This window comes from Astatotilapia calliptera, chromosome 3 (assembly GCF_900246225.1).
Source record: "Astatotilapia calliptera chromosome 3, fAstCal1.2, whole genome shotgun sequence".
NCBI classification, from domain to species: Eukaryota; Metazoa; Chordata; class Actinopteri; order Cichliformes; family Cichlidae; genus Astatotilapia; species Astatotilapia calliptera.
The window spans coordinates 17,683,553-17,706,994 of record NC_039304.1 but is presented as its reverse complement, the minus strand read 5'-3'; the positions used below and the strand labels follow the sequence as shown (position 1 = coordinate 17,706,994).

General features: G+C 40.4%; 1 protein-coding gene across 3 annotated transcripts in view; it reads right to left on the bottom strand.

The window, feature by feature from the left end:
- The window catches only part of arap2 (ArfGAP with RhoGAP domain, ankyrin repeat and PH domain 2), a 166,904-nt gene that overhangs the window by 9,017 nt on the left and 134,445 nt on the right, over positions 1–23,442 (bottom strand). For all 3 annotated transcript variants that reach the window (XM_026162146.1, XM_026162148.1, XM_026162149.1), the window contains exons 20-28: positions 22,688–22,900; positions 22,364–22,469; positions 19,106–19,253; positions 16,578–16,655; positions 10,183–10,257; positions 9,190–9,307; positions 6,286–6,408; positions 4,196–4,329; positions 1,816–1,898 (exon numbers count right to left, since the gene is read on the bottom strand). In XM_026162146.1, the coding sequence (XP_026017931.1) occupies positions 1,816–1,898; positions 4,196–4,329; positions 6,286–6,408; positions 9,190–9,307; positions 10,183–10,257; positions 16,578–16,655; positions 19,106–19,253; positions 22,364–22,469; positions 22,688–22,900 (1,078 nt within the window). The remainder of the gene's footprint in view (positions 1–1,815; positions 1,899–4,195; positions 4,330–6,285; positions 6,409–9,189; positions 9,308–10,182; positions 10,258–16,577; positions 16,656–19,105; positions 19,254–22,363; positions 22,470–22,687; positions 22,901–23,442) is intronic.

Sequence of the window (23,442 nt, the reverse complement as noted above, 5' to 3'; positions counted from 1 at the left end):
TTTACTTCTTACAATTTAAGACTGAAAGCTTTCAGATTACAGCAGCATTTCTTTATCATGTGGAAAAACTGTGAAGTACTGTTGAAATTGTCCTTGTTCACATATTAAAATATGTCAGGGACTAATGTGTAGTTAAACTTCTTTACACTGACAGAAAGGAGAGTTTCACTGGCCCCATTTAAGATTAAAGTGAGGTGTATGTGACCCACGATGTAAAATCAGTTTTACATCCCTGGTTTTAGGGGAGGGGTGGGTGGCAAAACTTTGAGGGTCGAGGAAGGGAAAGAGGAAATACAGCGTCACTTCCAGGAGGACTGATTTGGTAAGAATGTACGCATGTGTGGACGGAGGAAGAGGACTCAAATGCAGACACTTGGAATTAAACTATAATTTTAAAAAACGTGAGACGTTTATTTGTGGCTTGGAAATACTACAAAATGGCACAAAAATGCAGATGCACACTGACGGGAGACTAACTAGAACTGGGAAAAACTAAATGCTAAACACAAAAGACAAAGAACAAAACCTTGAACATGATTAAAAATCTGAACATGGAAAAACCTGCAAACATAGAGGCATCGAAAAATGACAAGAACTCAACAAATGACTTGACAAGGACTAAATGAAAACGCACAGACTAAATGCGCATAGGAGTTGATCAGGGGAAGTGGAAATACATGGGGAAACAGCTGATTAGAGTCAACATAATACCCAATGAACATGTGACACCAGACCTCTTCAAAATAAAACAGGAAACATAATGAGACGCAGAAACACATGAAGGGCGAGGGAGACTTAAACACAGGGGTGAAGACACAAGGGGATTCGAATAAACAAACTTTAACAGGGCAACATGGGCAAAATAGAAATGAACTTAGAGAAGCTAATGAACTTTAACATAAACCATAAACATAAAAATATATTAAAACTCAAAACGCTGGATCGAATGATCGTGATTGTGACGATGCAGCATCCGTTTTTGGTAAAGATGACTCACCCGCATGCAAATATGCCAGAAAAATGTCCACGGGGGGTTCGGAAAAAATCACAAAATCTGCTTTGTATTTGTTGCCTGACCCCGGTGACACAGGCAGTTGTGTCTGCGATTCAGCAGAGAATTTGTGCCACTGTTGTTTTACCGGTGGAAGAGAGAAAGCGACCTGTGTTTTTTCGGTAAAATCTCTGAGGCAATGAAGGCCCTTCGGTGGCGGAACAATTACACAATGGTGCAAATTAATAAATGCACATTAGCGGCACAACACAGGACTTCACCACAGGCTGGAAGGCAGAACATCCATTTTCCTGGAATTATACAGGCTGCAGAAGATGCTTTACTCTATGTTATAACTAAAACCTATTCCGCTATTCCAAATTAGTTTTGTCCATTTGCAGCTGTAATTTTATCAGCAGAGATGCGGATGCATTTCACTTAAACAGTCAAAGAACCAAAACATAAAAAAATAAAATCTCCCACGGTGTACTATTTACATTTTTGCTTCTAGACATTTTGTCCTGTGGTTTTAAGAAAGTGGATTTGTGTTTTCTCCCCGGTTTATTGCTCGCTTTAAACAACCTAGCATCAGGTATTAAAAGCAGTGCTTTCACATTAATTCCACTGCAGCTGTACTCACTAATCAACAGTGAAGATGAAAACTAACAGCATGCACCAAATCAAGACGTGTATACAAGACTGCGAATTGGGATGTTTACATTATTCCAGCACAGGAGGAAAAAAAAAAAAGGGTAAATCCTTCTCTCAATCGTATAATTTTAAGGAGGATGTTTTATTATACAGGATGTGTGAGTGCTGCTTACTTGGTTGGAGGTTTGAGCCTCTTCTTCAGGCCCAGGTAACACTTCACATCCTTCAGTGGGATTGTTTTCTCGGCTTTAGCGCTCTGCAAAACCAAACCAAACACACTTTGAGCAGGTAAGGTGGCACAGCAAAGACTGCATTCAGCAACAAACACAGAGACACTCATGGCCATTTTTATAGGTACACCTGTTCAGCTACTTGTCAATGCAAATATCTAATGAGCCAATCATGTGGCAGCCACTCAATTTATTTAAGCATGTAGATGAAACTGAGCAACAGAATGAAGAATAAAGGTAGTTTAAGTGATTTTGAATGGTACCACACATGCTGGTCAGAGTATTTCAGACACTGCTGATCTGCTGGGGATTTCCCCCCCCAACCATCTCTAGGGTTTACAGAGAATGGTCTGGAAATGAGAAAATACTAATATAACACGAGCGGCAGTTCTCGGGAAAAAAACGACGTCTTGATGTCAGAGGTCAGAGGAGAATGACCAGACAGCTTTGAACTGATAGGAAGGAAACATTAGCTCAAATAGCCTCTCTTTATGGACATGAGCATCTCTGAATAGACAACACATTGAACCTTGAGGCACATGAAGACCCAACCAGTGACAGTTAACATTAAACAATAAAATGTGGAAAATGTTGCCTGGTCTGATAAGTGTCGATGTTACAGTCACATGGTAGGGTCAAACATCCTCCACAGTCACCAGATCTTAATCCAACACAGCACCTTTGGGATGTGGTGGAACAGGACATTCACATCATGAATGTTAAATATGCACCAAATGTGTGATGATGCCATGTCAACATGGGGCAAAATCTCTGACTTAAGGCAGTCCTGAAGGTAAAAAGGAGTCCAGGTCGGTACCAGCGAGACGTGCCTAATAAAGTGGCCAATGGGTGAACACTCTGTTCCTGAGTGATGGTGTTGAATAATGGTCAGGAAAGTGTTACTGCAGAACATAGACAATGGCACAGCAGAGCTCACCTTTGACATTTTGGATATAAAACCTCCTTCTTTTCTAATATTAGCAGGAACCTTTGTCATAATTCGTGTATAAATATTTGAGTTCTGGGCCAAACCGTGTTTTGTGAGGTCACTGTGACCTCGAACTATCAAATCAGTTCGCTTGAGTCTAAGAGAAAGCTTGCACCATACATGATTAAATTCCCTCCAGGTCCTCCCAGGATGAAGCGCTCAAAAGGATGAGACGGACGTGAGGCCAGAATGTGAGGTCGCATGTACCTTGACCTTTGAAAACCGTAATCTAATCAGTTTTTCCTCAAGCCAAAGTGAATGCTTATGTCCAATTTTAAGAATCCCCTCTAGGCATTCGACATATGTCGGATTCAAGACGATGGGCGGATGGTCAGATGGACTGACGGATGGACCAAAACATGATGCCCCCGACTGCCAGCTGTCACCAGAATGGAGGCGTACAAAGGAAAAACTGCATATTGTTTGGAATAATTATCTAAATTCAAGGGGGAGAAATAATTAAATTTACTGAAATAATTAAAACTACAATAAAATGCCAACAAGTGCCATTCCACAGAATCGCAACACAAATCATTACCGGCAAAAACCTCTTCTTCCAACTGACAAAGAACAAAGTGAAAGAGAACAAAGCGAGCGAAATCAAAGTTGTAGCTTTGCCTCTGACACCTACACATCACAACCCACCACACATTCAGTGTTTCATCCAGCATAATCTGCACTAAGTACAGACCTGGCAGTAATTGCAGAGGCCAAGGAATATCAATTAAGTTCCAGTAACACTTCTAATTTCCCCTGCATTTATGCAGTAATTAGCTACTCTGGTGCGACCTTAAAATAATTAAATAAATAAATGAAGCTTTCAGTGAAAGTACACCTCCCCGTACACACAGCACCAACCTTATCCATTTCCCCCCTCCCACCTACCCCTCACCACCCAAGCCTACTGCCAGAACTACTGCACCCCCATCAATTATTAACACTTCTTCACACTCCTTTACGAATCCTATGTTTCTGCAGAAATGTGCTGAGAGGAAAAGCCCTCTAGGGAGCTCGGTCCTGCTGGTCGTCTCTCAAGCACGCGTCGCATTCTTTCCCTTTTAAAAAAAACTTTTCCTTCTTAATTTGAAAATTTTGAACCTTGAGACAAACACGTTGCCGGGGAGACGAAGCGCAGACCGGCTGGATTTTTGGTCTGTTTCGGTCGTAGTCGTATCGGCTCCATTCAAACACATTTCGGCTTTCTTGAGCAGCTCCATAACCTTTTAAATTACCCCGGGATTAATGGCGCACTCTGTTCGCCGGAGACACTGTGTTTCCATGGCGGCGAGTGTTTGCTGTAAATGTGACAGCAGATTAAGGCGAAAGTGTACTTACTTTGATATCCCTGTAGAGCAGCAGCTTCTCTGAATGAAGCACAACATACTTGTCCTGAAATTTGTGCCCTGACAGCAGTTTGGAGCATCCGTCACTGAACTTCAGATAGTCGCCTTTCAGAAAATGCTTCTGATCTGTTGTGAAACAGGACAACGCTGTATTGGAAAACAGAGAATTCAAGGGGTTCTGGGTTCGCTCACAAATCTGTTGACCTGTACTTATTTTTAATGAATGCTTTTAATTCAGTAAAATATATGCAGGGTTGGTTGGATACTACCACCACACAAGCTGCACATTTTGTCCAAACTAAACTAAAACTGTACTCACTGAAGGGCATCTACCTGTTACTGTGTCTGCCTGCTCCAACTACATATCCATTCACTTTAGCTAACAAACTGTAACATGTTTGCATCTATAACCACGCACAAGTTTGAATTTTGGGGGATACAGTCAAATATATACATGACTTTTATCCATCACTATTTAATTACTTAGCTAACCACCTGTAGTTATTGTCCACTGTAATTTCATATACCTATATCCTTTTATGTAATACTTACAGCTCTAACGCCATCAACTGTAATTAAATACATTGTACTTGTTTTTAAATGTTAACTCATTTATTTAGTGCAATGGTTTATTTATTTTATTGCTTTATTTTTAGCTGCCATTTTTACTCTGTTTAATTTTCATCAAACTATTTCCTAGAACTGAAAGTACCTGGCCTATCAACTGCTTTAGCTTGATGTTTAGACCACTTATTAATTGTGGCTAATAGCAACAACACGGTTAGCATTAACTTCAAGCTATACTTACTTACACTCTGAATTGATTTAAATACAGCTTTAAATAATTTCCTTACATCACCCCTCCACCACCGTGCTTCACAGCTGGTATGAGGTGTTTGTGCTGATATGCAGTGTTTGGTTTCCTTCAAGTATTGTGCTGTGTATTATGGTCAAACATCTCCACTTTGTCCAAAGAACAGAAGTTTTGTGGTTTGTTTCGATGCAACTTTATACACCTAAACTATGCTGCCATGTTCTTTTATGAGAAAAGGGGCATCCTCTACCGAACCTGAAAACAGGCCATGCTCGTTGAGACTTTTTCTAAATGTTCTTTCATGAACTTTAACATTTAACAAGCTAATTGACTCCTGTAGAGTCTGACATTTAGCCCTTGAATGTTTCCACTTGTAAATAATCTAATAATCTCTCACTCTAGAATGATGGACTTCAAATTGGTTGGAAATGTCTTTATAACCCTTCCCAGAATGATGGGCAGCAACAATTGCTTCATTAAGATCGTTTCTGCTTAGCATTTTGTTAACACGCATCTGTTTGCTTCAGACCAGCAAACTTCAAGACTTCTGTTTTACCTTTCAATGCTCACACTTGCCGATGATGAGATGGTCAAGTGCACTTGATTAGCAGCACATGGCTGATACTTAACTATAACTAAAATACTTTCTATGAAAGCAGTAAGACTTAGTTTTCTGGCTTTTTAAATAAATAAAGACACTTTTTGAGTTGTTCTTCATCAAAGAGTGTATGCACCCAATCTCAAAGCCTTCATTCATGTCCTGATATGCTAATCCAGGGGTAGGTAACTCCAGGCCTCCAGTGCCGGTGTCCTGCAAGTTTTAGATGCGTCCTTGATCCTACACAGTGATTCAAATTGCTAAATTACTAAAGGACACCTGTCTGACTGCTGAAGTTCTCCAGAGGCCTGGAACTAATCATTTGATTCAGGTGTGTTGACCCAGGGTGAGATCTAAAACCTGCAGGACACCGGCACTTCAGGCCTGGAGTTGCCTACCCCTGTGTTAATCATACAATTTCATTACTTTTATGAACAAATACTATGAACAAAAGTGTTGTACTTGTACTACCCTGGAGTAAAAGCACAAAAAAGCACAACATGGCTGGGTATTATGAGTTTAAACTAAACTATTATAATATAAAAAACAGTCATCAATAAATGAACAAATGAGCTGTTGAGGAATAATGATGATCTGAGAAATAGTAATGCTGGATAACAAGATATGGAACAGCTGCTTCTTCTTTTGTAACATCTACAGCATACTCTACCTTCCCCAAGAAGTTTGAAACCTACAAACTTCTTTATAACAAGAAAAGCAGAGCTGGGGTAGTCCAAGGAGCTCCACTCCAACACCTGCTCAAGAATCTTCTCACTGTGGTGCAACGGTCGCTCTGTTAAAAAAAATACATGAATTAATTAATAATAATTTAGCTCAGAAACAGAGAAATGACTAAAGATAAAGTATAGCAAAGATGGCAGAGATCTGAAGACAAAGTGGTCGCAAAAGTCTTTTGTGTTCTCTGATCTCACACGAATTATAAACACACAAAACAAAACCACATCATAAAATCCATGACAAACTCCAGTTAGCTAAATAACAAAATTATGTTGTTTCCCCCCCAGTTTCATCACAGAACAGATTAAATTATCTACAGCATATCAGGGCCTGATTATAAAAACACACTCATGTGCAAAATAGACCTATTATCTCTTCTTAATTGGCGAACAGGGTACATGCTATCAGCCAAAAAAAGGAAGATAATTTGTGTACCACCACCCCTGCTCCGATGCTTCCATCTCTACACTCCCCTGTTTTTCATAACCAAAGAAGGTTTTAAAATAAATAAATAAATAAAAAAAGGGAGGAAGGGAAAAAAAGAGCCACAATGGCATAACCTATTCATAACAGTGGGCTTATCTTCTCCCTGGAATCTCTGCAGGCCCAGGCCATGGAATTAGTTCCTCATTTCCCCACAAATATTAGCTCCCCTTTTCTGCTTATTGTCCTCGATAACAGTGTTTATCGGTAGCTATATTCCAAAATGGCTAATTAACGCACTTCCCCTCCCTCCTTTATGCTTTTACGAGCAAAACCTGTCACGCTACCGCCTTGGAAATCGCTTAACTATTTACTGTTCCACAGACATATTGTTTTGGCATAGAAAATATGCTGAACCTTCAGCAAATATATTCAGTATTCAACACACCTTCATTTTTAGAAGAGGACGGCTCGTCCTCTGTAACTTTGTGAAGAGCAAAACAAACACAAGAGTGAGGTGTAAACTTTCAGTGAACTGCTCCGTGACGTGCACGGGGGAGCGCAAGCTAAGCAACTTCGCGACAAAGCTCAACTTCGTCTGTAGGCCCCCGCCCCGTTCTTGACGTATACCGCGTTATGATCAAATGCAGCACGTGTAGTGCGTGAGGCGGCCTCCGTGCATATTAATGCAGGATGAGGTGGGTCATCTTTCTAGGTTGATCATGCAGGAAAGATGAAGGCAATTTATGACGTATGACGGTAAGGATGATTCATTTATGTGCATATCAAACTGACGATGCTTGGCTAATTTCCCTGCGTGCTGCCGCGTTCACAGGCGCTGGTTCATTAGAGATAGCATAATCTCTCACCAGGTCCTCGGATAAGAGGAAGTGTGATCTTTGTATGTGCCCCTAAATGGAAATGGCCACTTGAAAGGTGATGCAATGTTAATTGGACCGACGGAGAACGTGACGGCAGAAAAGTTTAGAGGGAAACTTTCATTTCATTTATAACGTAAGTTCACATTTTACTCGAAAAATTTGGAGGTCACACAGAAAAAGTGTCCTTTAGTTGTAATGCAGCAGGTGTATAAAAGTTTTAGCAGTCTGGAGTCAAAGCCAAATGATAGCACTGAGGAATGAAAGCAGAAGCTGGGTTAAAAGAAAAAGATGGGAAATTGCATATGATAATAACATCCATAGCATGTGTAAATTACCTCGTGACATTAACCGACGTTAATGTCAAAGGCAAAAGTCTTCACAAAGATCAGTGCGCATAAAAACTGCTGTCTTTCTGAATGTAGCATTTCAGTTAAAGAATAAATGACCTTTTCATCCCAACAAAAAGTACTTATTGCTAAAGAGGTGCTTCTTCGGTATTAGGCTATTTCCTTCAGATGGATTTTAAGAAGTCGCAATTAGTGAAGTGTTGTTGCACAAGTTTGGATAATCTGAGGGAAAGAGCTATATGTTATATTTAAAAGCGGATTAAAGTAACAGACAAGTTACAGTGGAGTGAGGTTCAATAGTTAGAGACATATTATACTCATTTCCAGCTGAATGCTTTTATTCTTGCGCTCTGCTGGGCCTTGATACAGCCCCCTTAGATCGTCTACAATTTAAATCAAGCCAAACAAGAAACTGACATAAAATCTGATGATTGGCTAATTTCCCAGTGTGCACGGGTGTGTAAGTAGGTAGTGACTTCTCAAGCTATTACTCATGCCCACGCCATGTCTGCATACTGTGCTACATGTGCCGCACATAGTGGCAAACTATGTGACTGCACCATTTACAAATCACAGCAAACCTCAGTATATATGCTGATGGCAAATATATACTGGCAAACCAACCAAGACTAAAAAATAAAATAAAAACTAAAAGTGACTTGTAAATAAGGCAGCAAATAAAAATACCTTCAAGTAAGTCGAGGACAAAAAAGCTTGCTTTCTATGCTTACTTCACAGGAAAAATAAACTTATGACTCATGACTTCGACACATTAAAGTGAAAAATAACAAAAAAGGACAATCTCCTAGGAAAGGCTGTTGGTTTGAAATGTTTCACATTCAACCAATTACAAGTAGCTGCTACAATCAATCGACATTGCGCAGGTAGGAGGCAACCAGCCTCAAAACAGTCTCCAAATAAGAGCAACTTGTCTGGGATGTGTCTCTGTACAACAGGGAAACAGGAAATTGCCAACTTGAACCCCTTCAGTCCCAAACTAACAGTAGACTTATTCTGTCTTATTATATGGAGTTTTTCCTTCCTACTGTCGCCAAGTGCTTGCATATCATCACATTGAAATGCCTAAGATAAAGTCCATTGGTATATTCAAACTCCTGTGAGTTTTTTGTGAAAATACATAAACATTTCTAAGAAGGAAGTTTAGTGGTTAGTAACCTGACATACCTAGCTCTCCATTTTCAATGACTTCAAAGGTGGTCCAAAAGTCGTCGGCGTTAACGGCGACGTTCCTCATATTCAGCGCCGTTTCTGCAAGCTCAGTGGGCCGCATGCTGGGGGAGACCTACCATAAATGCATAAAGGGAAACGATCACACAAAGTAAGCAAACTGTGGATATAAAAGGTTAGATCAGGGGTGGGCAATTCCAGGCCTCGAGGGCCGGTGTCCTGCAGGTTTTAGATCTCACCTTGGGTCAACACACCTGAATCACATGATAGTTCGTTACCAGGCCTCTGGAGAACTTCAGGACATGTTGAGGAGCTAATTTAGCCATTTGAATCAGCTGTGTTGGTTCAAAAAACCTAAAACCTGCAGGGACACCGGCCCTCGAGGCCTGGAGTTGCCCACCCCTGGGTTAGATTATAAGCTCTGTGGATCAGTCTCGATGCCTTCAACCATCTTTGTCTTGAAAGAGCCTTTCACTGCTTAACATGCACAACTATGTACACAGCGCACAGTTTACATACTTGACTCTTTATGAACGGCACTGAACTAAGGAAACGCGCCACTTTCCTCCACAGAGACAAATGAAGAATTAATGTTAAACTGCGCTGCTTAGTGCTGCTCTGTAACCCTGTGTGCCCTTGGAGCCCTGCTGTCACCCTGTTAACAAACACAAAAACAATAAAAAAAAAATCCTCCCTAACTTGCACAGGCCTATATGCCTCATAAAACGCAATTACTCAGACAATTAAGTCAAATGTCTCTTGATTAGTTCGTATGTGCGGTACTCCCATCAGGTTAAACCACGGACGTCTCGGCCCAATTCCATCATCCACCCTCGCCTCTCAGTCTTTCCACCCTCATCCTTTCTCCAGCTTCACCTGCCTGCATCCCCTTCCCCATTTTTTCACCTCACTACCAGGACCTTTGGGAAAGCAGGTGCACATACACACACAAATACACACCAGGAGCAGTACGGATATACACACTCTCACCTTGATTAAGCAGCATTTCTCTGGCTCTCTCTTCTCCAGGTATACCTCAAAGATCAAGTCCCCAGCCGGAGCAAACTTAGGAGGGAAAAACAGAGGCAAAAAGAGTCACATCAGCTGAATCCCAACATCGATGAAGCACGATTAATTGGAATAATTTTCTTCTAAATTTCTGCTCCTGTGTGCCACGAATGTAAATGGAGAGAAAGGCGAGAAATGGTTGGAGGATTTTTGAAAAAGCAAAGGTCGTTTTCAGAGCCGGAGGCAAACAGAATCCCGGTAGCGCTAATGGAATGCAAAACCCGGCTAAATAAAGAGAACATGTGTGAGACAGGCGCGCTCGGAAAGGTGGGAGAGAAAGACGAATGTTTCACCTACACCGCAACCGAAATGCTTTCCTCAGGTGTTAACTTTAAGTGTGCTGTCAGTTTAAAAATATTTTGAAGAAGCACCTAAAGATATTTTCATGTGTTATTATGGCAATGGAGAAAAAAAACAACACAAGTGTGAGAATGAACCCAGCAGAGAGAGAGATGGGTTTTGAGCCACTGACTTTTTTTTTGTATCCTTTGAGTCTTGTGCGAGTGAAATACCACCACACAAAAGAAAAGGAAATATGTTTATTCGGGGTAAAAGCCTTTACAAAATGCTGCTGTTTGGGAAGTGAAACCTGACATTTTTAAATCAGAATGCTATGTGTTTATTCACCTTTCTTTGTATACATTTATTTGAAAATGTAGGTGGTTTTAAAGGCATACATCTGAACGCTGAACAAAATAGCTCTCGGTTGTCGTCATCGTTTCCAATCTTGACACAGCTCAGATTACACTAATCTCCAGCTATTCTGTTCTTGGGTCCTACTTGATTAGTTTCGAATGATTCACAGTTCAAAAATATTTATCATATACTGGACCTCAGTGCAACCCCTCAGTTCATAAACAGCATTTACCCTTTGAGGCTACCCTCCATTTATACCAAGCCTCTTGTGTTTGGCTGTGCTTTACAAACAGAGTTTTAAGAAGCAGGTTTGTCGGGCTTCAGTCAGCTAAGAACAAGAAAATGAGGATATAGTTAACACAAGCTCGTCAAAACTAGATGATTGAAGTTTGTAAAATGTTACCTAGTCTGATGAGCAGTGTTGGTCAAGTTACTCGAAAAAAGTAATCAGTAACTAATTACTGATTACTCCCCCCAAAAAGTAATCCCGTTACTTTACTGATTACTTATTTTAAAAAGTAATTAATTACTTAGTTACTTTTTAAAAACACGATTTACAACCTGAATAGGTGATAAAGCGATAGATCTTTCAGCCCAATTCTACTTTTTCTGTATAATCCATCATACAAAATGTAATCAAATGGAAAAGTCTCTTTTTAAAACTTGTTTCATTAGTTTTAACTTTATGCATCAAGCAAAAATTAAATTATATGCCTTGAAGAAATTTGTTTAACATTTAAACCTATTTTCTGTATATTCCCGCATATAAAATAAAATTATTTTTTGTGTTTACACTCACTCTTTCACATAGATGCAAGTAAAACACAGCAAAAAATCTTCTTGATGCATTCTCAATCATCTAGGAAAGTAAATCTCCAAAAGTTAATTCTGTTCATCTGGACGTAGCGTTTTGTGGGAGAAACATTTCATGAGAATTTGCATATTTATGATTAAGCAACTGACCTCCCAGCCCAGTGTTCCTTCAGTGGGCTGGTTTCAGTCATTATGCAAATGTCCTGTTTATAAGATTTGGAAAAACCTGCAGTCAGCTGAGACTGAAGAAGTCACTTGGATGAGTGACGAAACGTTTCTCCCACAAAACTCTACGTCCAGATGAACAGAATCAACTTTTGGAGACAGCAAAAAATAAATAAAATCAAAGATTCAATGGCACTAAGTTCAGTCGCTCTTAAATCTATTTTCCCGTTTGGCAGGAGTAGAGCAGGCAGAGATTTGCCCGGTGCCATAGCGGTCATGTCGGTGGGAGGATCCGGGGGTTTCTCTGTGAATTTCACATTCCTGTCGCGGCTTGCTAGGTGCTTGCTCAGATTTGAAGGTAAATTTTTCCCTGTAGAAAGAAGTTTTCTTCCCACGCAGACTGTACAGCGGACACTATAACGTTTTTGTCAACTAAAACTTAAAGAAATGTCAGTACATCCACGCTTTAAACGCTGCATGGCCGTACTCTCTCCAACACTCCACATTATCCATTTTCGATCTACACACAACTGTTGTTGCCACGGACGTCGCACATGCTTACGTCGTTGTCATGAGGCACTCTCACAAACAAAATCATGATGGTTTAGTAACGCAGTAACGCAGGGTGCTTACGGGAAAGTAACAGGAATCTAATTACAATAGTAATCCCTTACATCAGCGGTCCCCAACCACCACGGACCGGTTTATGCCCGACAATATTTTCATGGACTGGACTTTAAGGTGTCGCGGATGAATACAACAAAATAAAACTAGTACCGGTACTGAAAAAAAGAAGATTTATTCATAACACGTGTGAAAAGACCCAGGAAAACCAAGTTAACGATAAAAACGGTAACAAAATAACGCTGAAAACCGATAAAAACCCTGAAAACCATACATTTCACACCTGAGCCTCAACTCTCGCGGCCCGGTACCAAACGACTCACGGACCGGTACCGGTTGGGGACCGCTGCCTTACATTACTTGTTACTTGAAAAAAGTAATTGGCTTACAGTAACATGTGACTAATGCGTTACTGCCCATCTCTGGTGGTGAACCTTCCCAGGAGTGACCAACCTACCAAAAATACTCCAAGAGCATCAATGGCTCATTCAGGAGGTCACAAAAAACGCAGAACATCTGAAGAACTGCCTCACTTGTCTCAGTTAAAGTCAGACTTCATGATTAAACCATAACATAGAGACTGGGAAAAAATGGCATCCACTGGAAAGTTCCAAGAAGAAAACCACTGCTGACCAAAAAGAACACAAAGGAGCATCTCAAAAAGCATCTTCATGATTCCCAAGACTTCTGGGAAATATTCGGTGGACTGACGAGACAAAAGCTGAACTTGTTGGAAGGCTTGATTCCTGTTACATCTGGAGTAAAACTAACTAACTAAACAAACTAACGTACGTTCCATAGTTGATGGAAATATGAGTTCTGTTCTCTATTCATGCCTTGAATCTGAAGAGCAGTTGGGTTATTGCAGCAGGGCAATGATCCAGACACACCATTAGTCGACCTCTGAATGGCCTAAAAAAAAAAAAAAAGCCCAAAAAACAAAAACGAAGGTTCAGGAGTGGCCTAGTCAAAGTGTGGACTTAAACCTGTTTGAGATGCTTTGGTATGACCTTAAACAGCCTGTTCATGATGAAAAATCCTCCAATGTGTCTGAATTAAAGTAATTCTGCAGAATCGAGTGGGCCAAAATTCCTCCACAGTGATGTGAAAGACTCACTGCCAGTTATCACAAATGCTTGATTACAGTTCTTGCTGCCAAGGGTGGCACAACCAGTTATTAGGTTTAGGGGGCAATTATTTTTTCCACACAAGGCCAGGTAGGTTTGGATAGTTTTTCTGCCTTAATAAACAAAATCATCATTTAAAAACTGAATATTGTGTTTACTCAGGTTGTTTTTGCGTAATATTAAAATTTGATTGATGATGTGAAACATGCACGTTTCAGAAATAATCCCCGTAACTCTGACTTTCATTTTTCACTTGCAGAAACACAAAGAGAAGAAGAGAGTTTTCTAATTCAATGTAAGCTATGCAAAATTTTTAAAAAAAGAGTTTTTAAATCTGCCCGACATCAAAGAGGTCAAATTCCAAGTAATGTCTCGCTTGTCGGTACAAATCACAGCACCTTTCTCCAAGTGCTGGAGCTTTAATCCTCTGCTCATCAAATTAAAAAGCGGCAGTGTGAAAAACTAAAAAAGTTAAGTGAAAACGTGAAAATGAATTTATATTTTTGAGATACAGGGTCATAGCTATAGCACCTAATCTGGATTTCTGGCAATGCAGCGGGAGCAGTAATCTGTCTCAAGAGAATTAACAACTAAGTGGGCACGACAAGGGTTCTTTTTTCTTAGATATCTTGAAATTACAGTTACTTTTCTTTTGTCATTTTAATGTGCAGGTGAACTGAGGTCCATTATTGGCTTTGTGCTGGGAGAACTATCGCATTGAAAAGAGGGAAGGAAGCCACTTCTGACTCCTGTGGCCCTCAAATGACACAAAAATTACAGTCATTCAAACCAATGGAGCTAAAGCTGTAATTGTGAAAATGTCACACACAGATATGGGGCCATCTTGCTTTCCTCCTTCCCCTTCATTGTTGTGTATTGGGAGGAATACCGGGACCACTTTACAAACATTACAGCTGTGGGCTGCAAGATAATTAAAGGGGAAAAAACATGCTGATTACTGTAGAGAAAAGGAAAGGGAAGTTTAAATGTTTTAAAGGGTTTTAAGGAGATTATGGAGTAAAGAATGAAGCCATTTCTAATCTCTCTAACCAAAGCCGTCCTCGGCCTGGCTGTAAATGCAAGCATCGATTTTTCAAGTGGCACTTCGAATTTAAAAGGCATGACAATGTCTCGCACCTCATTATATCACTGATTTACTCACTCCCTAAGTCGAACTATACTATCCACTTGCTGGCTGTCTTCTTGCCATTCTTCCTTGAAGACGAAACAGATGAGGTCAGAACCTTCACCTGGAGGGCCCCGAGTCCTCTGAGACAATCGTCTCGTGGTTTTCGAGTGAAAACCCAAGAGCCATTTGTCCTGCAAAGCTTCTTATTCATACTTCAGCTTCTGCCTAGGCTACACACACAGTTGCTCAGTTTCTTCTTTAGACTACAGCCATGCTGGCTGACGCTGTTCAAAGCTCTTTATGATGAAGTGACATGAAAACTGGCATCAACACCCCAGTCAATTTGGTGATTTATCTTACCCCCAATACTTTAGAAGCTATATTCCATTAGATTCAGTTGTACATTATACTTTAGTGCTAATTAACAAAGGTCAGCATGCTCTTATAAAAGTTTTTTGTGAAATCAACTCCTGTGTCTCAGGAGCTTTATTTAGCTGCTTCTCTTTTTAAAGGGTTGCTCGACTTAAAGGCACCCACCCGTGCAGGATAAAAATTAATTCTCACATTCTTGAGTTTGTTGATTAATTCCACTCCAGAGGAATCTATAGACTGAATGTTGATGGTTTTTATAATAATGCAACATTATCCTGAAACAGTTGCTGTTTAGAAAAAAAACAGGATGAATGATGACCGTTGCATTTAATAGAGTTCTGCCCTTTTGGTAACAACCCAGAGCTGAAAAGCAGTTTTTACCATTTTCAGATAGCCTGTTGAAAAAAAAAATGCAACTGAAGTGCTGTTTTTTACATGATGGCTTATGTAAAGCTGAGCCACACATCACTATAAATACACCCCATGCATACATAACCACAAGAGTGGCATTTATCTGTGGGTGGGAAATCTCATCTTTACCAACTTTTTCCATATTTCTAGAAGCGGAGTGCAAGTGGAAGGCGATTCTGCATAACAAAGATCAATATTATGGACATTTCAGTTTACTGCTTTAAACTTTTCACCTTCGTATCAGGCACAGACCGACTTCAATTGCTCTTTAGCTTTTGCTCCACGGTCTGGCAGTGGCCTTTACAGCAAAGCCAGCGAGTGATCATAAACGATCAAACAGAGTCAGTAAAACAAGATGGTTAATGTAACATTAAATGACTTTAAGCAAAGTTTTTAACTTTGCTAAAATTTCAAATCATCCCTAAAATAAACATACCTATTATCTCCGCAGAGAAATGTTCTCCACGCTGACTTGTAATTACACTAAATAATTGCTCTTAATGAAAAAACTAATAACTTTCCTATTTTAAGACCTCCGAATTCACATCCAAAATCAAAACCTCATCCCAATTTTCACCTCCGACGGCTTTCTAATAGCACTTGCTTTCCACTGAGTAACTCTTTTGCCCCCGAGCAGCCGACGTTGTTGTGAAACCCTACGGACAAGGCTGAGGGAGGAAGGCAGGGGCAGAAAGGAGCGCTCATAAACAACTTATTTCAGATTTCAACAACAGCAGCGGCATGTGATTTCATCTTTTTTTTTCCTCCACAGTTATCTGAACCAAATGTTTTTCTCGGCTGAGGCATCCAGGCATAAAGTACCTGCTGTAAAGGTTAACAGGAACAAAGCCCTTTTTCCTCACCCGCCTGCTCCTGCCTCTCCCTTCATTTCTGCCAGAAAAACAGGAAACCTGTTCAAACGAATCCCACATTTTAGAGTCCCTGACGCACGCAGGCAAATCAATGCACACACACACACACACACACACACACTGAACACCCATTTGTGATTTCCATTCGGGTTCTGCGGGTCGACCTACTGTCGTGTCCTTCTTGTCGTTCCAGCGTGTGATGAAGCTATTCTCTCTCTCCATCTGTTGCACCTGGTCTTCACTGACCTGTTGAAAAAGCATCACAAAACACACACGCACACACACACACACACACACACACACAAACACACGTCAATTCAGACTGAGCCAGAGAAAAGTTTCTAATCAGGTAAACCGCACTTGAGAAACATCATCTTGCTTGATAGAATCCTGCAGCCATTTTTGATGGTCATATTAATTTCAGCGCTTAAATGCGATACGTGGAGGAGCAGATTAAACCTGGGAAAGAGTGAGCTGCTCAGCTAACACTTCTAAAACCTCATTTTGAAAGAGAAAGTTGGCTGCGATGAGTGCTCGACACTGAATACTCTCTTCTTTCATAAAGCTCTGTGTGGGAAATGACTTTTTTTTCTCCAATCCAACTTTTTTTTTAAACATCATTATCATTTTCAGAGAACAATTTCCTTTGTTGGAGTTATACGAGTGGCAGCAAAGATTGGGGTTGAAAATAAAATCCAAACAAACTGGGAAACTCATCGCGTGTATGTGTGTGTGTTTAGGCCTGATAATGGGCGCCGTCGACAGAAGCCACCACAGAACTGGTGCTTTAATTGGCGAAGCGTCTCTCGTTTTATGGTCACACTGAGCGTATTCGGCGCTATTGGGCTCATGATTGGTTGGGCTTAATGGCTATTTGTCATGCGAATGATGGCGTCGCCAACCGATTTGGAGTGAATGAACCTCCTTTTACGTTAGAAAAAGAGGGATCCGGGCGTTCCGAAGGGAATTAACAGTCAGTCGGTGCTGCGTATCCCATAAGCCAGGCAGCTCTCCAAGGGTAACATTGATCCTGAGCTCCCCCCCCTCTTTCCCATCCACACATCAGCAAAGTCAAGCCTGTTGTGGAGATTTGGCAACAACACTTCAGCTCCCCAGATGGTTGTAAGAGAGTGTAAATAAAGTCATGCCTGCAGCTTGGTTTAGATATGCAATATGGTAATATCTGGATACTTTGTTTCGGTTTTTTTACTCAGCCATTGATTGTCTACACATTCATTACAGCTTCTATCCTGTGTTACAGGATGAATGATAAACACGTCTGACACTGACTGTGCGAAACATGACAGCGTTCGCAGGATAAGATCTATATTTTTCCGACTCTTCACCCAGTTTTCAAATGAAGGCCAGATTTTTATCCTTAAAAAAAAAGAAAGAAAAGAAAACACCACGCTGCCTTCACGGTGTGGAGAATTCCCAAAATATAGGAATATCATGGGAATACACCCAGTTGGCAACCAGTTAATTGAAGTGCCTTACTGCAAAGAGAGGCGCCACACATGAGTTACACTCAAGTGTGACTCTAATTAATTGCATTATGTTGTCAATCTGTCTGCATTTATAAATTAGATGATAATTACTTGCAAACCTTGGCCAATATGTCTGAGAGTGACTGCTGTCGGTCCGAGTTGGACAACGGTTACCTGGAGCATGTTGGTCCAACTAGGCAACCTGGGTAATTACCCTCCAATCAAAAGTGTGTCATGGTAACTACTGTGTGAAGACATTCAATGCAATCACATGGAAACCACTGATATTTCTTAGTCGCAAGGAGGTTGCGGACAAGTTTTAACTTGAGAGACTGATTCATGTAAGATGCATCATATGAAATGTAAACTCCCGTGGGTTTGAAGCTCAGCTCAAAGCAAAGCAGGTCTAAAAAGTGAGGATGTCTTTGCTTCTTCTACAGTTCAAAGTCCTCTGCAATGTTTAAAAGTACAAACGATAAATTCTCTATATATATTAAACCACAAATACAAAGCTATTTATGTCATTTATTACCAGTGTCTGACTATTATTAATCTGCTAGGGTACCTTGTTGTTCATTTGAGGTATAAGAGGATCGTATGGAGGCATCTGCATTTCTTTATATTGTTTAACAAGCAGAAGTCCAGATTATAATCACGTGAGCCAGGCACGAAAGATAAACAGCACATTAACTTTAATCACAGTTAAAAGTTGTTTAACCCAACAACAGAAAACAAGAAACAAGAGAAAAAATGGCCGTTTAGTCCTAAAGATAGCATCAGATATATTGGTGATACCAGAAAGACTCCACACATATAGAAGAGAGCTTTACAAGGCTGGGCTCGTTTTTTACTTCGACCAAACATGTCCTGAACCACAGAGTCCACTGTTACTTTTCTGTTCTAGGTGACCTGTTTTTCCTTTATTAATATAATCTGTGCCACCTGTCTGTGCAGCGTACATTTGGCAATAACACAACGCGGCAATAACCTGAGTTGAATATTACTGAATGTACCAACCGTCTTGTTTTTGTTTTTTGGTTGTTTGTTTTTTTTATAACTTGTGCAATGTGTGTTTATGTGATAAAAACTGGATGTTATCTAAGGTACAAGAGGAAGATCCATGTCAAGCAGCTGAGCTCAGTCCAATCGGTTTTTCGTGGTTATCAACACAAAAGAAAAGAAAACCCCACAAGAACATTTCAGACTTACACTGAAGAGCGTAATGTAGTTGCTGATTAGGTCGTGGACCACACTAATTTCCTGTGTGGTTTGTCCTCGAGTCTGGAACAGGCAGGAGGAGAAAACGGAAGCCAGTTTTTCACTTGGCATGCGGTTCAGGTGGGAGCATTGCTGGATCCTGAATAACAGAGAGAAACATGCTTAGAAAATCCCTTAATGTACCCGCAGGTCGACACGAGTGGCTCATATCTTTTGCTGAATCGCTCTCGTGGCCTCTAAAGCCCACTCATACTACTCGCTGTGGCACGAGCACACAGAGAGCTGAATGAAACATCGGGCCTCGCTCCAAATTAAGCATCAAGTCAATTAAGTCTTCTCTAAACAATCTATATCAAAAGGAGCTAAATCTATCCACTGCAGGTTTCCAAGGGAAATCGAGTGAATGATACACGAAGACAGCAGTGTGCTTATATTTAAAAAACAACATAAGAGGTGGAAGAAGGGGTTTTTGTAGCTGCAGCACAGTATCAAAGTTGTGCAAGCTTTTTCTTTGGTTCTGTATCTTCTGTGTTGTTTGTCTCTGCATTTCCACTCCAGGTAAAACAAACAGTAAATCAGTAGTTTCAGTCCACAACGCGCGAGACGGCTGTAATTTATTACTAGAAATCTCCACAGTTCAAATTATCCAGAGGTGAAGAAGTAGAGAATTCAGCGGTGTAACCAACTGAGGGAAAAATAACAAAAAGCAGCGCACAGCCAGAAATAGCGCCGCTCGTTTTGTAGACCTCAGCTATGTGTTTGCTAATTGCCTGAGTCTTTAATAATGAGCCACACAATCTGTCTCAGTTGAAAAATGCCAGCGCTCGCTAGAAACAATATGGAATTGATTCATCGCTTTCAACCGAAGGACACTGTTACTTCACAAAAACAATCTTTTTCTTCTCAGCTTGGTTTGTTTTTCAACCCCACAACAACTTTTTAGTGCATTCACTGTTCAGCAAACAGACTTAATTTGAAAGAATATTTAACAGTATTGGTCAGATGGAGGGGAAAAAAGCAAACAAAAAAAACGGGGGTCATTAGGGGAATAGAGGAAACAATGCAGCTAATCAGCAGGCGACAAGCAGCAACCAGAGGGCCGCTCGGGCCTCATGACCTTTGAACCGCTATGCTCGTTTTGTCTGTGATGCAGAGCGGCCTCTGCAGAGCCACACTTGTTTCATCAGCAACAAGGTCAGATAAGAACATTAGGTCAACTTACAAATGCATAATATTGCAAAGTAGCTATCAAAGAATGGGTTTTTAATCCCAATTAGTGCCAACAAGTTGCTGCAAAAGTGGTCGAACTAATTAGGCTGGTTTTGAACTTTGCTGCAGTAAGTAAGAGAAAAACTTGTGCATCACGAAGATGCTGGGTCATGCAGATGTGACCCTGGTTCTCATTTGACTTTACACTGCGTGAAGATGTTTTCGTGTCATATCCATCTGCTAACAACCAAAAGATGACTAACTGCTACATTGTGCTGCTGGCCCCAGGAGACAGAAGTTGATACCAGTGATAAAAAGTGAAACAATGGATGGCAAAACTTAAGTTGTCTGGCACTCAACTTTGCCTGTGTGTGCCGTGGGCATTTTTTGTTACTGATAACTCAAGGATCCAAATGTCATGTTTGTCTAAGTTCGGGACATTCTGCTCAGACAAAAATAATAATAATAATAATAAACTTTATTTATAAAGCACACTAAAAAACCAAGGGTATACCAAGGTGCTTGACAAAAATAAAATAGGAAAAGGGAGATGGGAGATGGGAGGGAAAAGAGAAAGGACCTGGCACGTATCAATTATAAAAACCTTGACAATCATAAGATATAAAAGTAGTTCACAAGCATAAAAAATGTACCAGCGCACACCAAGTGTTAACTAGGTGGAAAGGCAAGATTAAACAAATAAGTCTTAAGCCGTGATTTAAACAGTGGCATAGAGTCAGACGCCCGGATAGCGACAGGAAGGTTGTTCCATAAGACCGGGGCAGCTACAGCAAACGCGAGACTTCAGCCGAGAACGAGGTTGCTCCAGAAGAATTTGGGTAGCAGATCTAAGTGCTCTGACAGGTGTAACCTGAGAAGCTCATTGAGGTAGCTCGGCGCCAAGTTAAAAATCATCCTAACTGTTAACTAGTCATGATAAGTAAGCATGTTGCAAAACCTCTGCACTCTACATCAATCACAATAATTCAATTCAGTCATAGCGCTGAATGAAGCTTCCCACCCTCAAAAAAAACACAGTGCTAACTCTTTCATGAGCAAATCGCAATGTGTATATAAAAATCATAAAAACCAGCTTTATTTAATCATTTTATTCCTAACAGTTACTATATCTGTGTAAGCTGATGCTACGGCATTTGGACTGCACTTTGCAAAATATGTAAAATACATATAATCCAGAAAGCTATGAGTAATGTTTGAAAGCCAAATCTCAGCACTGACTAGCAACATTAGCTTGCTAACAAATAGGTTCATTTAGCTTTTAGCTGCTAACTAGCTGTGTGGTGATGCTCTGAAACAGCTAGATGTGCTACTTTTAAACGGCTAAGGCTATCTTCTTAGCATTCAGCACTGTTTTCCCTTCCACTGAACATAATTTTTTAGAGAATGAAAGTTTGTTTAAACACAAACATTTAAATAAAATTAGATTATAGCAGAAAAAATATATACCTCCCTGTGAAGTCTAAGCACAGGTAGGATAAATTTGGTTAGCTAATACAGCTAATTAGCTTACGAGCTTAGCTGTTTTCCATGCATAAAAACAGCTACAAAAAACTACAGAGAAATAAGGAATCTGGCAAATGCTAGGATTTTCAACAGGTTTATCTGGTAGGCTGATATCCTTCCACTTATTTATGGTTATTAAAAAATAGTCCCTGGTCTCTCTCTCTCTCTGTCTGTGTCTCACCCACTCTGTCTGCACTGTGTAGGTGCAGCAGTTTCCACTGCTCCATCTGTAGCACATAATTAGTGTGGATAGCGAGCATACATAAATAGAAGATGCATTTTAGAGTACAGGGTTAGTGGTTAGAAACCAGCTCTATCATCTTATTTACTGTGTTGTGTTATTTTTATTAACACAATGTTGTTTAAGTCGTCTTTGCGCCTCGGGTTTCGAGTTTTTAAAAACCCTTAAAGTTTCCCTCCCAGAATGTAAAAGTTGACCTTTGTAATAAAACAGCTTCACTAACACAAATGCTAAACATGTCAGAGCTCGATGCCTGTGATCTCGTGCGTTTTTACCTGTAAAGATGCTGCAGCAGGGCTTCAAGGGTTGACCTGTTTATCTTTGGCAAGCTCTCTATGAAAGCGGAGTACTTCTTCACTCTCTGCCTTTCGCTCTTCTCATCTACCGAACCAAGCAGAGAAGAAATATAATAAAATGAATAAACACAAGTACAAAAGCTTATGTTCAAACACATGCCACAAAAGGGTTTTTACAATATGTTTAAAATTACTCTGCAAATTCACACAGTTTAGCATGGTGGACTTGTGCATTTCTCTCTTTCCTACAACTCTGCAGACTTTATAGTGTTTGACATCCCACATGCCAGAAAGCTCACACACCCAGAGCTGACACCCAGTATGGATAGAGCTCCTTGGTCAGTAGTGCATCTTCTGCCTGAGACAAGAAGCTCTTCAGCGTGTCAGTCACATCCTGAAGTTGGTGCTCCTTCTCCCTCAGCTTCACATTACGGGCATCATGGGTGAACTCCTCCAGGAGGTGAGACACTCGACCAGGATTCCCAGGCCTCTGGTAGACTCCCTCCTGGCACAAACCTGGGTACAGTGTCAGAAGACAGCTGATTAATAAGAAATCGCCACCTTCCTTCTGCACATGTTCTATCCAAATGACAAATAGCTCTGCCGTGTAGCATCTCCAAGAGAAAATGACAGCATGTAGATTTTCTATATGACAGGATGCATTTATAGAAAAGTAAGCAGCCTTATGGACAGTGTGACTTGTAGGATTTAACAACGTTGCATAAGCACATTTGAATCTAAATTGCAGGTGGAATAAAATTGTCAGTGCAAGGTATATTAACCTTCTGTGCCATTTCACAGTCTCACTCAGAGTTAACTTTTATTCCAATCCCTCATTATACAGCACACTACTTACCGTGACACTGTAAAAGTCCACAGTTACCATACATTAACCAAGCCAGGACTCTGTATGATGCAGTTTCTAACTTTGTATGGAGCGTTCCTCTGATTAACAGCAGAGTGCAGTTGTGCTACATTTATTTTCCACACTTCTAAAACTGTTTTTTTAAAAGGGAAGAGATAGGATAATGGCAGCGCATTGCCAGACAACATTAGAA